Source organism: Cyprinus carpio, chromosome B11, assembly GCF_018340385.1.
Source record: "Cyprinus carpio isolate SPL01 chromosome B11, ASM1834038v1, whole genome shotgun sequence".
Taxonomy (NCBI): domain Eukaryota; kingdom Metazoa; phylum Chordata; class Actinopteri; order Cypriniformes; family Cyprinidae; genus Cyprinus; species Cyprinus carpio.
The window spans coordinates 942,713-959,796 of NC_056607.1; the positions used below are offsets into that span (position 1 = coordinate 942,713).

The 17,084-nt window shown below is 42.3% G+C and overlaps 1 protein-coding gene across 1 annotated transcript; it reads left to right on the forward strand.

The window, feature by feature from the left end:
• The first annotated feature begins 5,470 nt into the window (after positions 1-5,470).
• Positions 5,471-9,536, forward strand: LOC122138843. Its single transcript, XM_042733502.1, has 2 exons — positions 5,471-6,001; positions 6,729-9,536. The coding sequence occupies exon 2, from the start codon at positions 6,917-6,919 to the stop codon at positions 8,345-8,347; it is 1,431 nt and encodes a 476-aa protein (XP_042589436.1). The 5' UTR covers positions 5,471-6,001; positions 6,729-6,916; the 3' UTR covers positions 8,348-9,536.
• The last annotated feature ends 7,548 nt before the right edge of the window (positions 9,537-17,084 follow it).

The window sequence follows — 17,084 nt, forward strand, 5'->3', positions numbered from 1 at the left end:
TGTTCCATCTCTAGCACCATCAGAAGAGAGGGTTCAATCAATCAATCAATCAACATTTATTTATACAGCCCTTAACAACACTCAAGGTGAACCAATGCGCTTTCCCATAAAAACAAAACAATAAAAACAAAAAATAAAAGCCTACAACAAAAAATACATAATGCACAAAAATGTCACAACAATTGCTAGATATTAAAAGCCAGTCTAAATAAGTTTTAAGCTTAGCTTTAAAAAGGCCAAGGTCACTAATGGTGCGCATATCAGCGGGAAGCGTATTCCAGAGTCTGGGCCCAGCTACAGAAAAAGCCCAGTCACCCCAGTGTTTGTATCATGACCTTGGGACTCCCAGCTAAAGTTGATTTGTTGACCTAAGAGCCCTGTTTGGCTGACGAAAAGCCAGCATCTCAGTTACATAAGGTGGAGCAAGGCCATTGAGAGCTTTAAAAACAAACAAACAAAAAAATAGTTAAAATCAACTCTAAAAGAAACTGGAAGCCAGTGCAAATAAAAAATAATTATTATTTTTTCATGCTCCCGAGGGATAATTGTAAAAAAAAAGCATAAAGCAGGACTCTGCATCAGCTGAAGGCTCCTGAGGGACCACTGTGAGACACCACTATAAAGCGCATCACAATAATATAATCTTGAACTGATAAAGCATGAATAGCTTTTTCAAGGTCAGAGTGATTCAAAAATGGTTTGACCTTGGCCAAAAGATGTAGCTGAAAAAAACTGGCTTTAACCACACTGTCAATTTGTTTATCAAATTTCAGGCTACTATCAAAAGTCACACTGAGATTTCTGACAGTTGGTCTAAGCTTTGAAGTCAGCGCATCAAAGTCAGAAGTTACAGACTCTCCAAATAAAATATATTCAGTCTTTTCTTCATTTAGATGAAGGAAATTTTGCTCTAACCATAGTTTAATGTCATAAATGCAACCAATTAGTGACCCAACTGCATCAGCATTTTTTGGTCACATAGGCAAATAAATTTGCAAATCATCAGCATAGCAGTGAAAAGCTATATTATGCCTGGCTATAATGGACCAGAGAGGCAGCATGTAAAGTGAAAATAAAACGGGCCCGAGAATAGAGCCTTGTGACATCCCACAAGAGAGAGAAGTGGTGGAGGAGGACGAGTCCCCAGTCACTACAGAAAAGGTTCTATTGGTCAAATATGACGAGAACCACTGAAATGCGGTATCCCGAATGCCAACAAAGTGATTACGGTGAGACAGAAGGACTTCATGGTCCACTGTATCAAATGCTGCCATGAGATCAAGTAGCACTAGAATAGCGGGGCTCAGGGGCATTGCACAAGATTCCGCGCCCTATGCATAGGCAGTCCTGATGGGCCCCCAGTGCCCCCCCCCCCACCACCCCCCAAAAAATTATCCAGGTAAAACAAAATATATTCCAGACTTTTCAAGGGCCCTCTCTTCCTTTGGGGCCCTGGTAATCAGTACTGGTTTTACCCCCAGTCCGACGCCCCTGGTGGGGCTCTTGACATCAACAAACCGAGCAATATCGTTGTGCACCTTTAACAGTGCAGACTCTTAATCCAGACTGGAATTTCTCAAAAGCAGAGTTATTTTCTAAAAATGAATGTAATCGTATAAAAACAACTTTTTCTAACACTTTTGAAAGAAAGGGCAGGTGGGAAACTGCCAAGAGGTGATAATATTAGACAAATATTTTGACTTTGCCTCCTTTACAGCCCTCTGATAATCAGAAAGACAGCCCCTTAATATTTCCAGAGACACAATGTAATTTGTCTTTCTTCCATCTCTGCTCTGCCTGTCTACAGCGCTGCCTAAGGGCACGGGTGGCATCATTTATCCAGGGATCTGCTCTTAGCTTAGGAGATCTGTGCTTATAAGGGGCATTAGAGTCCAAGATTCCAGAAGTGGAATAAAAAGATGAAGGAATAATGGGGAAGTGATCTGAGATGGCAGTCTCAGATATTTCAGTAAGGGAGATAGCGAGCCCATGAGAAATAATAAGGTCCAGCGTGTGTCCAATAAAATGTGTGGGTCGATCCACTAATTGAAATAAATCAAAAGATGTCAGGAGTCATTTAAAATCAGTGGCCCACTGATCAAACGGACAACAATCATGGATGTTAAAATCCCCACAAATCAGGAGTTGGTCATATTTCATAAAACTCAAAACTCTTGAATAAAATTCTTGTTGTATTTAGTTGGATGGTAAACAACAGCACATAACACAGGGCATGTAAACTCAATTAAAAATAACTGTAGTTCAAAACAAGAATAATTATTTATAGATAAAAGTCAGCATTTAAAATTGTCATTGAAGACCGTAGCCATGCCTCCTCCCCACCCGGACGTTCGCGGGAAGCTGAAAAAACAGCACCGAGGTGGGAGGAGCTCTGTTAAGGCACTGTTGTCACCTGGTTTAGCCCAGGTTTCTGTCAACAAGAGAAAATCCAAGGAGTGAAAAATAAAAAAGTCCTTTAAAATAAAAGTTTTATTTGTAAGCGATCTGGCATTGAACAAAGCAACGCGTAATGTGTTGAGGCCAGACTGCTGGGAGAGGCGTGCAATCGAGCAATGATTCTCCTTTACAGATTGCCGTTTGCAGATCCTTACGGGCCGTTGGCAGGCATGTGTGTACTCAGTGTTGGGAACAATGGGCAAAGCTCCATGAGGCAACAAGGATCAAATGCCGAGGACAGGATCAGGTAGGATCTTCTTAATCTGTCTACCACCTCTTCTGCCGTGCTTTCTGTAACGATTAATGGCAGGCAACAGGCAGGGCACACGCCACAGGTGCAAAGGTACAGATGACAGGAATCACGGTGGCATCTTAGACTGTCCGCTAGAGCCACAAATTGTAGGTTTCACCACATAATTCCTTATATTAAGAATAGTCTGGTGATCATATACTAACACAGGTGACACATTCTGTGCAAAGTGTGACAAAATTAACAATAACAGTAAAACACAAAGCAGAGGTAGACTGCCACCCAAACACAGTGGCGCCATCTTGAAATTTTTCTTTTTTTTTCTTTCCTCGTTTGTCTACAGGGCCAGGCTCTGGAGTAACAGGGAGAACAGGTGGGTGACAGGTTTTACATTTACATTTAATCATTTAGCAGACGCTTTTATCCAAAGCGACTTACAAATGAGAACAGTAGAAACAATCAGATCAACAAGAGAACAACAACGGTATACAAGTGCTATGACAAGTCTCAGTTAGTCTAGTACAGAACACGTAGCCAGGGTTTTTTTTTTTTTTTTTTGAATATGATAGACAAGAAAAAGAAAAGGTAAGTACTAGTATTAGTTGGTTAAGTGCAGGCGAAAAAGATGAGTCTTTAGATGTTTTTTGAAAATGAGTAAGACTCAGCTGTTCGAATTGAGATCGGGAGGTCATTCCACTAGCTGGGCGCAGTCCAGGAAAAAGTCTGTGAGAGTGATTTTGAACCTCTTTGGGATGGCACCACAAGGCGTCGTTCACTTGCTGTACCTTCTGATGACATTCACCATTCCAGGCCACCAAAAGTGATCTTTCAACAGAGTGTTTGATTGGTCCCAGGATGACCAGTGCCCAGGGAGGTGTGTGCCGAATGAATGAGTGGTTTTCATTGACTGTGGGGAATGTAGATGTGATTTGGGGGACACCCTGGCAGAGCGGGATCGGAGACACTGGCTGCTGCGATGTTGTCATCTAGGATCCATTGGATCAGGCTAACAATGAGGTCAGTGGGGATAATGGTCTCTGGGTTCTCAGGTTGGTCGTCTGGTGCATGAAGTCTTGACAGAGCATCAGCTTTGGTATTTTTTTCTGTCCCGGGACGATAAGAGATGGTGAAATTATACTAGGTAAAGAACAAAGCCCACCTAGCTTGTCTGGGGTTTAATCTCTTTGCCTCGCAGAGATATTTGAGATTCCGGTCATCAGTGTAGACAACAAAGGGATGACGAGTTCCTTCAAGCCAGTGTTTCAATTCCTCCAGGGCGAGCTTGATGGCAAGTAGTTCTCTATTCCTGATGTCATAGTTCTGCTCCGCCACGGTTAATTTCCAGGAGAAGGCGGCACATGGATGGAGTGGAGCCGTGGTGAAAGCCTCTTGGAGTATCTTCATGGCTGTGGTGGCTTTGGGGTTCCAGGACAGAGACCTAAGCTTGCCTTTTAGGAGATTTGTTAGTAGAGTTATTTAATGGTGGATGGAATGGGCCAGGTCTTGATCGCTTCCCCCTTCCTCTCGTCCATCTTCATGCCTTGAGCACTGATGTGATAACCCAGGAACTGGATGGAAGGTGCAATTCTCTGCTTTGAGATATAACTGATGCTCGCGGAGCTGTTGGAGGACCTCCGAGATGTACTGGCGATGTTCAGCCTCGTTCCGGGAGTACAGTACACCAGGATATCATCAATGTAAACCAGCACGAAGTGGTGGAGGTACTGGCGGAACACCTCAGTCATGTAGCCCTGGAATACGGAGGGGCATTGACTAGACCATACGGCATCACCAGATATTCATAGTGTCCTGTAGGTGTCATGAAGGTGGTATTCCACCCATCCCCCTCACGTATACGGATGAGGTTATAAGCACTCCGGAGATCCAGTTTGGTGAAGATCTTGGCTCCGCAAAGCTGTTCCAGAGTGGATAGGACAAGAGGAAGGGGATATCTGTATTTAACAGTGATATTGTTGAGTGACCGGTAGTCAATGCAAGGCCTCAAGCCTCCGTCCTTCTTTGCCATGAAGAAAAAACTGGAAGCAGCAGGGGACGTGGACAGTCAGATGTATCCTTGTTGTAGAGCCTCAGAAATGTACTCCTGCATGGCCTTCTGTTCGGGGATGGAAAGTGAGTAGATTTTACCTTTGGGCACTGGTTCAATAGGGAGAAAGTCGATGGCACAGTCCCATGGTCTGTGAGGTGGTAATTTGGAGGCTCATTTCGGGCAGAATACATCACTGAAGTGGGATTATTCAGAGGAAATATCGATGGAGCGATTTTCAAGGGGACTCTCAATAGATGTGGAATTAACCCTTAATCAGCGTTTGGGGTCCCAGGGGACCCCACTGGACTTTTCCTTCATTTTTTAAAAGTGTTACCTCCATCTCAGGGGCATGAAACTCCTCGACTTTTCCTAAATAATCTGTCTAAACATGCTCAAAAAAATAAAACTGGGCTTGATTTGGTTGTTCTAAAGGTGTGTAAAAAAAAAAAAAAAAAATTACCGTTTAAGGTGTTTGGGGTCAAAATGACCCCACAATGAAAATGAATAATTATAAAAAAAAAAATTCAATTTTGTTTGTCAAAAAAATAAAAGTAAATCCATTATAAATCTGAAAATTTCTACATATAAACCAAGGTCTGGTCCTGGAGCATAAATAAAAAGTGGAACAAACTTTCTATCTCATAGACACACACACACAAATGTATGTGACTGCAACAGAGAGCATTTTTACAGAAATTGGCGAATAGAATAAACAAAACAGGCATAAATCTAGAAGAAATTACATTTAAATCAAGGTCTGGTCCTGGAGCATAAATAAAAAGTGGAACGAACTTTCTCATAGACACACACACACACACACACACACACACACAAATGTATGTGACTGCAACAGAGAGCATTTTTTATAGAAATTGGCAAATAAAATCAACTAAACTGGCATAAATCTGAAAAAATTCACAAATGCAACATGGAACAAGCATGTTCTTGTAGTAGGTTGAAAAAAAAATATATATATGTTAAAATTAAAGAGGAAACAAGGACACCCCCTTTAAAAATTTTTATTGTTTATAAATGATGCCTTCAACATTTGTTTATTGATGGGTAAATTCATCGTTACATTCTTTGTTGTGGGTAAAGAAAATGTTGCTGTTATTATTGTTTCCTGTAGAGGGCGTTTAGCGCTGTTTAACTAAGGTACTGCACCGGGCGCTTCAGAGTTAATTAAACTTTGCCGGAGCTTACAGCCAGTACTCCTGTCTCACAGCGTTTCATTTATCATTCTACAGGTGAGCAAAAACTATTCTAAAACTGGTCGAAACTGGTGTTAAAAACTGTGTTTCAAACATGTATAGGTAGATTTTTGTTAAGTTACTGAGAAAGACGGTTAGTTTTGTTCATATGCATGCCGTAGTAATGAGTCGAATATCAGATCACACACGAGTGACAAATATGTGAATTTAAAGCGAAATGAGAGAAAATACTCATTTGGGAAGAGTTTAGGAATGTTCCTAAAGTGTTTTATAGGTTGATTGTAATTGGATTATAAAGTTTAAGCAAGTTAAATGTACATTTGCTACTGGAGTTATCTCGAGCCAAAATGGCAGTGCATGTATTTGTGAACTAGAGGCAAAATGGCGTCTTGCATGTAAAACATGAGGTTACTGTGAAGCTAAATGCAAGATTCATTTACGTAACAGTGTGAAAATGGAATTAGTGTTCATGAGGATGTGAAAACATGTGAAAACAGTAGCAGGTCAATGTATTGTGACTGATTATAATGTGTTGCAGAACAACTCAATATAGACAAAAGTAATTTAGGAAAAAGTCTTTATTGAAAAGTTATTTTCTTCAATGGAATGTGTTACAAAGAAACAAGTAATTGTTCTGAAAAGTTAAACCTGTGAATGTTGTGCATACATTGTGAACTAAGAAAAATGAGAGAGTTAATTAAAACTTTGCCGGAGCTTACAGCCAGTACTCCTGTCTCACAGCGTTTCATTTATCATTCTACAGAGCCGGCAGAAGTGGTTAATTCACCTCACCCATTCAGGCTTCCCAGCCCTGATACGGGTAACAATTTGGGGGCTCGTCCGGGATCAGCACCACCTGGTGGTCGGGTGCTGATCATCAAAGAACCACAGTGGTTAAACGTCATTCGTCCCAGACAAGCGAGTTGAACGGCAGACACCAGCAGTCCAGTCATGGCTACTCTTCGAGAACTACGGTGGGAGATCGAGAAGCAGCTCCACCTGCTGGTCAGCTCTTCGAACTGCAAAGCACTCTACAAGGTAGCCCTGTGTTGCGCGGAGGAGGAAGAAAAGGGGGTCCCAGACGGGGATGCAACAGAAGTGGAACTCTACGACTTCATCGTTGATTTCATGCGAGGAGAACAACTGCAGCGTCTAGAGGACCAAGGAATGGCCAGTTTGCTGACCCTTCATGACCTCGTTCATGAGTTGACTGCTACAGAACAAGATTCTGCTTCGGATGTCGCAGAAAATGAAGAGACTGTGGGACTGGTATCGCGACCTGCATCGACATCAGCGGCTGCAAGGGTGCAGGTAGCACAAACTCCAGGTCTGACATCACATTCAAGAGCTGAACAAACTATTCCACTGCCGAGAGTGTCTGAACAAATGACTGGTCTGATCAAATTCTCTGATGTTGCATCATATTTGCCACGTAGAGAGTTCAAAATTTACGGTGGGCAAATTTCTGATTCAAATTCAGACTTGAGTTTCAACAGTATTTGTAAGCAAATTGATGAAGGTATAGCAGAAAATTTCTCAGAGTCAGAAGTTATTCAAAGGTTAAAGGTTATCAAACCTAGTACCTTCAAAGAGATGCTTATTACAAAAGACAGCCTTACCGTAGCTGAGTTGAAACGGTTCCTTAGAGCTCACCTTAGGGACAAAAGTAGTACTGAATTATTTCAGGAGCTGAGCAATGCAAAACAACAGGACAAAGAATCCCCTCAACAGTTTATGTATAGGTTAATGGGGCTTAAGCAGAGGGTGTGGTTTGCTTCAGAACAAACAGAATCTGAGTTTCAGTATGACCGTAAACTGGTCCAAGGTGTTTTTCTACACTCACTGTATCAGGGTCTGAATGAAAAATACACATTTGTCCGGAGGGACATTAAAGCAGCAATAGGTACACAGGAAACCTCAGATGATCAGATCCTAGAACTGATTACACAGTCTGTTAGTGAGGAAACTGAAGGACAAAAACGAATGGGTCACACCTACAAATCCAAAGTCACAATTGCAAGTGTGACACAGCAGGAGGATGTGAAGGGGCAATGTTCTTCACTGAATCATGCCGAAGTTAGAGCCAATCGTGATGCTATTCATGAACTTTCTGTACAAGTATCTGCATTGACGAAGAATCTAGAGAAAGTTGTCATGTCAATGGGCCCTGGTGTTCAACAGCAAACCCAAACCGTCGCTGCAAGTGCACAACAACCAGTAAAATCAGAGGCAAAGGGTAAATGCCAACAGTGTATAGCCCAAAATGTTGAAGTATGTACTCACTGTTTCTTCTGTGGTCAAGCAGGGCACCGAGCTGTGGGCTGTCTCATGAAAAGTCGGGCGTTAAAAGAGAGGAGGTCACTGGGGAGGGACCACCAGTGACCGGAGAAGATCTCGTGTCCCAACCTTCTTTTCATGCACCCAGAGGTGAGCAACCTGTAACACAGAACACATCCAACAGAGCAAAGGAAATTGGAGGGAAGCGTGTCGGCACAGCTGATTGGCAGTCGCTGCATGATAACTTGCCATTTAAATGGTGTCCAGACTCAAATGCTTTTGGACAGTGGAGCTCAGATCAGTATGGCTGGACAGATGTGGCTAAAGAAGAACCTCCCAAACATCGAAATCCAACCACTAGAATCTCTATTAGCAGATAGCCAGCTACACGTCACTGCAGCAAATGGGACAGCTGTACCCTTTGATGGGTGGGTTGAGGTTTTATTAGAGATCACAAGTGGCAAACAAAACAAAATCGCCATCCAAGTGCCCCTTTTGGTGAGTCGAAAATGCATGGACTGTCCGCTGCTTGGGTTCAATGTAATTGAGGAGATCATAAGGGAGAATAATGACGGTGCAAATAACTTGAGCCTAATTGATCTTCTGTCTGAAGCTTTGCAGATGAAAAAAGGTGCCACTGAAACCTTGGTGTCCACAGTGAACTCTAACCTCCTCCAAGAATGTACTGCCAGCTGTATAGTAAAGACTGGGAAGTCAGGAGCCACCATCCCCTGTGGTCAGGTCCTAGAGGTAAAATGCAGAGTAAGAACAGGGCACAAGGGTGGGACCATGATGTTCCGAACCAGCGTCAGAAAGTTTCATCCCCGAAGGGTTGGAGTTATTTCCTGCTGTTGTAAATGTGCCTCCTGGTGCCTCAAAGACAGTGAAAATTCCAGTTCAAAATTCCACAAACCATAACATTTACCTACCTCAGAGACTTGTCTTAGGTAATATCGAACCCATCAGCGAAATTAGACCCGTTTGCTCTTCCTCCAGCATTTCACATCCAGATCAACAGATCAATGGTGCGCTTTTGTGTGCATCCCAGCTCACGTCAGCGGACGATGTCTGTAAAAGGGAACATCATGAGAGAAGAGTTGGAGAAAAATGGCACCCACCTGTTGATCTTGAACACCTCAATAAACAGGAACAAGATATTGTGAGGAAAATGTTGTTTGAGGAGTCAGATGTGTTTGCTCAGGATGAGGGAGACATCGGGTGTATTCCTGATCTGCAGTTGAAAATCCGTTTATCAGATGATACACCAGTCCAGAGGTGTTATAATTCCATCCCAAAACCCTTTATAAGGAGGTCAAAGACTATGTGCAGAATCTGTTGAACAGAGGTTGGATCAAGAAGTCATCATCATCGTATTCGTCACCAGTGGTATGTGTTCGGAAAAAAGACAGTAGTTGCTTGCGCTTGTGTGTCGATTTTCGAGCTCTTAACCGCAAGACCATCCCTGATCGACATCCCCTCCCCAGGATTCAAGATCTGTTAGACAGCCTTGGGGGAAATTCATGGTTTTCCATTCTGGATCAGGGAAGCGCATACCATCAGGGATTTGTGAGTGAGGACTCTAGACATGTCACTGCCTTTAACACTCCATGGGGACTATACGAGTGGGTGCGTATTCCCTTTGGGTTAACAAACGCCCCAGCTGCATTTCAACGATGCATGGAAGGAGTGTTGGAGGGTATTAGAGATGAGTGCTGCGCACCCTATTTAGATGATGTACTGTGTTACTCAAAATCCTTCAGCGACCATGTTGACCATCTTCGAAATGTTTTTAGTAAGATGAGAGAGCATGGAATTAAGCTTCGACCAAAAAAATGTGAGCTATTTAGAAGTCAAGTGCGATACATTGGTCGCTTGGTGTCCGGAGATGGAATCCAAATAGACCCAGCAGACTTGGAGGCGGTCAGGGCCCTGAAAAATAAGGAACCTCGCACAGTGGGAGAAGTGCGGACGCTGCTGGGATTCCTGAGTTATTACAGGTCTTACATCCAAGACTTCTCGAGATTGGCCAAGCCACTCTTTGAGCTTCTCCTCACGCCACCTGGAACAAGAGAGAGTATGCAAAACTCCCAAGTTCCCTTTTGTCGAGGTGCACTAAGAAAGAATGAAAAAGGGCAGCTTAACTCGAGAACCCCAATCGTTTGGACTGCAGAACATCAGGAGGCTGTTTCCAAATTTGTCGAGATGTTAACAAGCCCGCCAGTGCTAGCTTACCCAAATTGTGACCTGCCCTTTGTATTACACACCGATGCTTCGAATGAAGGGTTAGGGGCTGTGCTTTATCAGCAACAGGGCAATAAACTCCGCGTCATTGGGTATGGGTCCCGCACATTAACCCCGGCTGAAAAGAACTACCACCTACACTCGGGTAAACTGGAATTTTTGGCACTCAAATGGGCCATCTGCGATAAGTTTAGAGACTATCTCTACTATGCTCCAACATTCACAGTTTACACCGATAACAATCCGCTGACCTATATCCTCAGCACAGCAAGGTTGAATGCAGTAGGGCAGCGCTGGGTGGGTGAGTTAGCGGACTTTCACTTTGACATCCGATACAGACCTGGTAAAGCCAATGTCGACGCTGATACACTGTCCAGACAGCCCCTGAAACTGATTGAAGTCATGGGTGACCACACGGAAAACCCTATCACCTGAAACTGTGTCTGCTGTTTGGCAGGGTAGTAAAGCTGTGGCCGACAGTGATGTTCCGTGGGTTGCCGCCTTAGAGCTCAGTAGTCCAGGGGAAGATGTAATATGCACTGAGGGCAGCATCTCCACAGTCACCCCTGAAAACATCAAAGCTGCACAACGAGATGATCCAGCGATATGTGAGATAATCATGTTGAAAGAACAGGGCTGGACACCAAACGAAAAAGACAAGAATAACATGAAAAAAGAAACAAGGCGACTTCTCTTTGAATGGACCAAATTGGAGCTAGAGGACGGGATCTTGTACCGTAAGACAGGACAGGCCAGACAATTAGTTCTCCCTCCGCGGTTTAAAACCACAGTACTTAGAAAGTTGCACAATGAAATGGGACTGTAGGAGTGGAGAAAGTGCTCCATCTCGCTCGTGAACGCTTTTATTGGCCCTCAATGAGGAAGGAGATTGAGGAGTATGTAACAACTAAGTGTGCTTGCACAAAAGCATCCACATGTCCACCAACGAGCACCCATGGGATCCATTACATCTAGTTCCCCATTTGAGCTGGTGAGCGTGGACTACTTGCATCTTGAGCCAAGCAAGGGTGGTTGTGAGTATATTCTTCTGCTGGTAGACCACTTCACCCGCTTCGCGCAGGCGTATCCTACGAGAAACAAGTCCGGTAAGACAGCAGCAGAAAAGATTTTCCAGGACTTCATTCCTCGCTTTGGGTATCCCGAAAAACTCCACCACGACCAGGGTAGAGAGTTTGAGAATCAACTGTTTCAGAGGTTACAACAGTTGTCAGGAATAGCCCACTCTAGAACCACACCATATCATCCTCAGTGTAACCCTGTGGAGAGATTAAATCGGACAATTCCGCAAATGCTCAGGACTCTGGAGGAAAAAAAAAGAAGGAATGGAAGGACTACTTGCCTCACATTGTGCATGCTTATAATTGTACCAGACATGAAGCAACCGGCTACTCTCCATTCTTCCTTTTGTACGGCCGATCACCCCGATTGCCGGTCGACTTGCTGTTTAACCTGGAAAACAAGACAGAGGGTTCAAACCAACAAACTTTTGCACGGAAATGGGAAGACAGAATGAGGCAAGCATATCAGATCGCGAAAGAGAACAGTCAAAAGTCTTCAGCAAAGGGCAAGAAATACTATGACCGAGCGGTAAGAGGTGTCATTCTTCAACCAGGAGACCGGGTGTTGGTAAGAAACCTTTCGGAAAGAGGTGGCCCGGGAAAGTTACGTGCATACTGGGAAAAGGATGTACATCATGTCCTAGAGCGTATCGGTGATAGCCCAGTATACAAGATACAATCCGAGACAGGTTCCAAGACCCTTCGAGTGCTTCATCGCAACCTCTTGCTCGCTGTCAATGATTTACCTTTGGAAGATCCCAGTGCTGAAGCTAAGAAGACAAGGAAAGGAAAACACAGAAAACAAGTGAGAAATCAGCTGGAGAATGAGTCAGACTCAGATGCCTCAGATGAGGAGGAACATACTTACCGGTATAACCTTCGTACGAACATACCTTGCTATAGATTTGTGACAGTTCCACCAACAGAGAGTGAACTTGAAACTCAAACAACCCAAAACCATTCTCACCTCCGTCCAACTGCAACAGAATTTTATCCTGACGAAAGAGGTGATTCACCAAGGAACCAGGGTCAGGAGTGGGAACAAATTCTTGAGTCTCCATCTGTTCCTGGGAAAAATCAAAGGTCTGTGATGCCTGATGAGGAGAGGCGAAGGAATGAAGGAGAAACAGTCAGAGTTGCAGAAAATGAAATGGAAAGGGGAACTACAGTGTTGGAGGAAGGAAATGTGAGAAGGACACAAAGAGTGGGAAAACCAAGAGAAATGTACACATATGACACTCTGGGTGTTCCATCTTACCAACCCTGGAGATCAGAGGTACACTCACTACAACTCACACAACCCTATATATCTCAAAATGGGACACATTACTTTCAGTATATGGCCACCAACCCTTGTTGTCATTGTTGTCATAAGGTGTACTGAGGTAGTGATTCAAAGAAGAGAATGAAAGCAAATAACACATTTTCAGAGGTTATTCAGATGTCAGGAGTCATCAAAAAAAAAAAAAAAACAGGGGAGAGTGTAGTAGGTTGGAAAATATATATATATATATATGTTAAAATTAAAGAGGAAAAAAGGACACCCCCTTTAAAAATTTTTATTGTTTATAAAAATGATGCCTTCAACATTTGTTTATTGATGGGTAAATTCATCGTTACATTCTTTGTTGTGGGTAAAGAAAATGTTGCTGTTATTATTGTTTCCTGTAGAGGGCGTTTAGCGCTGTTTAACTAAGGTACTGCACCGGGTGCTTCAGAGTTAATTAAACTTTGCCGGAGCTTACAGCCAGTACTTCTGTCTCACAGCGTTTCATTTATCATTCTACAGGTGAGCAAAAACGATTCTAAAACTGGTCGAAACTGGTGTTAAAAACTGTGTTTCAAACATGTATATGTCGATTTTTGTTAAGTTACTGAGAAAGACTGTTAGTTTTGTTCATATGCATGCAGTAGTAATGAGTCAAATATCAGATCACACACGAGTGACAAATATGTGAATTTAAAGCGAAATGAGAGAAAATACTCATTTGGGAAGAGTTTAGGAATGTTCCTAAAGTGTTTTATAGGTTGATTGTAATTGGATTATAAAGTTTAAGCAAGTTAAATGTACATTTGCTACTGGAGTTATCTCGAGCCAAAATGGCAGTGCATGTATTTGTGAACTAGAGCCAAAATGGCGTCTTGCATGTAAAACATGAGGTTACTGTGAAGCTAAATGCAAGATTCATTTACGTAACAGTGTGAAAAATGGAATTAGTGTTCATGAGGATGTGAAAACATGTGAAAACAGTAGCAGGTCAATGTATTGTGACTGATTATAATGTGTTGCAGAACAACTCAATATAGACAAAAGTAATTTAGGAAAAAGTCTTTATTGAAAAGTTATTTTCTTCAATGGAATGTGTTACAAAGAAACAAGTAATTGTTCTGAAAAGTTAAACCTGTGAATGTTGTGCATACATTGTGAACTAAGAAAAATGAGAGAGTTAATTAAACTTTGCCGGAGCTTACAGCCAGTACTCCTGTCTCACAGCGTTTCATTTATCATTCTACAGAGCCGGCAGAAGTGGTTAATTCACCTCACCCATTCAGGCTTCCCAGCCCTGATACGGGTAACATGCTCTCACTCACACAGACACACACACACACACACACACACAGAGAAAGAGAAAGAGAGGGAAAAGGTATGTATAAATGTATAATAATTTGCAGAAGCAGATAATTCAAAATATATGACAACAACAACAAATTCTAACTTTAACAAAAATACTCATTTTTTATGCATTTCAGAATGTTTAAATATATATATATTCACAAAAGTAACAGTTGTAATTCACAAAGTTGTGAGGAGAAGTTGAAGCATCAAGAAAAATTAAGCGAAAATGAAATGAGTCCCTATGGACCTCTATTTGCATTTTGAATTTGCATATTAGTTAAATATTTAGTTAAACGCCACTTCACACGTATTTACCAAGGTAAGACACACAGTAATTAAAGCACAGTTTTCCTAGCAACGACGATCACGCAGTAGTCTAATGAGAAAACGAGGCAAAACACTTACAAACTGAACACGGCATCACAGTATAGTAAGGGGCGTAACATTTCCGTCACACGCTTGAGACATTTAGCCAATCACAACCCACTGGATAGCAGGCCAATAAGAGCACACCTCGCTTTCAGAACGATGATCTTTGTAAAAATTGATGCATTTCAGAAAGGCGGGGCATAGAGGAGAAACAATGATGTACAGTATGTGGAAAATAATGTTGTTGTTTTTTAAACTTAAACTGCATAAACCCATTTCTTTACACCAAATACACAGAATAATGTTATTTTTAGCAACATCGTATGACCCCTTTAAATCATTTAGGAGCTGAGACCTAGTCTTAACACTTAGTAACCTTTATGATTCACACTTATCCTTAAGTCTAGGAATAAGAGTAAAATTATGTCATTCTAAGAATTTTTTACACACTTAAGACTAAAATTTTACTCTGAGCAGCTTTATACATCGGCACCAGGTTAGGTTCACAGAGTAAGTTACCATGGTAACTGACTCTGAGTATACAGTAAGTTACCTCTCTTTCAGAAATGGGCTTGGCTTATCCTGATTTCTCGGGTTTGACAAACCTCCCATTTTGAAATGGAAAATCCTGAATTTCCCTCATTTTAGGGTTAACATACAAAGAGTTTTCACTTAATATCCTTTCTGACATGGGCCCCTGGACATTTTGAGGACACACACCAAGTTGTGTTACAATCTAAAAGTTGTGCTAAAAACTAAAAACTTGTCTTAATTCCACAACATTTTGATCAAGAAAAAAAATGTATTTGAACTGGATCATCTTTGAGTAAGTGCTAACTAATCCTTGAAAAGCAATTTCTAAATTATCAGCCATTTATACATTAATGTGCTGCACACTGAAATAGACACTGAATGATATTTAAAATGTTTGTAAAGTCAGCCTACAGCTGCTGCCACATTTTCTTTCTTTTTTTTTTTCTTTTTGCCAAGGGATACAATGAAAATGAATATTAGTTCAATAATTTATACTTTTCACCTCTGATATTATAACAGTAAATGAAAGTTACGCATTAACTCAGAAGTATGCGGATATCTTTTTGTGGAGTGCTGGTGAAATGGTGAATAATAATTTCAGAGCTCCATTGATCATGACTCCCTCCCCCCACTAAGTTTGAGATCTCCACAACTTATAGTCTCTTATAGACATTTTTAGGGCACAAACAGAATAAACTTGCATGACACAAACATAAAAGGCACCTTTTACATTAATTAACATTTTTACTTTGGCAGTATGTATTAAAGAAGAAATTTGTAAACTATTTCTGATGGTGGTGAAGCTTCAGCATATTCTAAATTTGAATTTTTTTTTTTTTTTGCATTCTTTATATGAACTAATTTAATTTATGTGTATTCGTTTATGCTCAGGCAAAATGCTTAATGCTTATTTTTGGTGCTAGCTTTGTAAATAAAAAAGACCAATAAACAGCAATGGTAAAGAGATGAGTGCTCAGATGACCGTGTAACTGTGTATTGAATTGAAATACATAAAGTCAGACACTTTCTGCTTCCCTTAGTGATGCTCATGCAGTGTTTGCATATTTTATCACAGATGAAGTGCCTCCTTGGTCATTTGCCTCTCTCTTGGGACCCTATTGTTCCCTGTAGAAATGCGTGATCCCCTTCTAGCAGGATCCCATTTCTGATGTCCCATTTGAGATCTATCTGCTTCCCGGACTTGGCTGTGCCTCCCTTACTGCGGGAGGGTCCCTTTGAGCTCGCTGGTCCTGGGCAGACTGGGTGAGTCCTCCTCTCGACTTGAGAGTTAGGTCCTCTGACCTGGGGCTATTGATCGCTTAATTCAAGCTGGGTTCCTCTCTCTCCTTGCTAGGGGTTGAACCCCACACTCTTGAGCCCCGTGGCAGCAACATTAGGTAGTTGGGCCGCTTGCTTCCTCCCTGAAAAGCTGCCTCTATTTAGGTCAAGCCAGGCAGTGCTCTCCTCACCTCGGAGGGTTGTCTTTGAGCCTGCCGCTCCCGATTGAGCATCTGAGGACTTCTCTCATTGAGTCCTTCGCTCGTTTGAGCTCCATTGAGTAGCAGCCTCAGGTTGTTAGGCCTCTCTTTGCCTCCCTGTTGAGCCACTCTCCTTGTGGGTTGAGCTTAGCAGTGCCCTTGGGGGTTTCATATGAGCACGCCCCTCTTGATTTGAGCGTCTGAGTCCGCCTTCTGTTTTTGAAGTTGGGCCTCCTCTCTTTTGAGCTCCGGATAGCAGTCATGCCAGGCGGCTGGGCCATCTTCTACCTCCCTGGCGGGTTTTTTGTTAAATGAGCTAGATGTGCTCCCCTCACCTTGAAGGGCTTCTTGCAAGCTCACCGGTCCCTTCTGGGCGTCTGTGAGCAGATCCTTCGGAGTCTGTTCTATGAGTGTGCCACAGTCAAGTAGGTTCCTAGGATGGTTAAATACAACTTTGGTTACCCGAAGTTTAGGCTTCGGTTTAGGCTTACAGTCAGAGTTAGGTGTTTCTATACCCTTGTTAA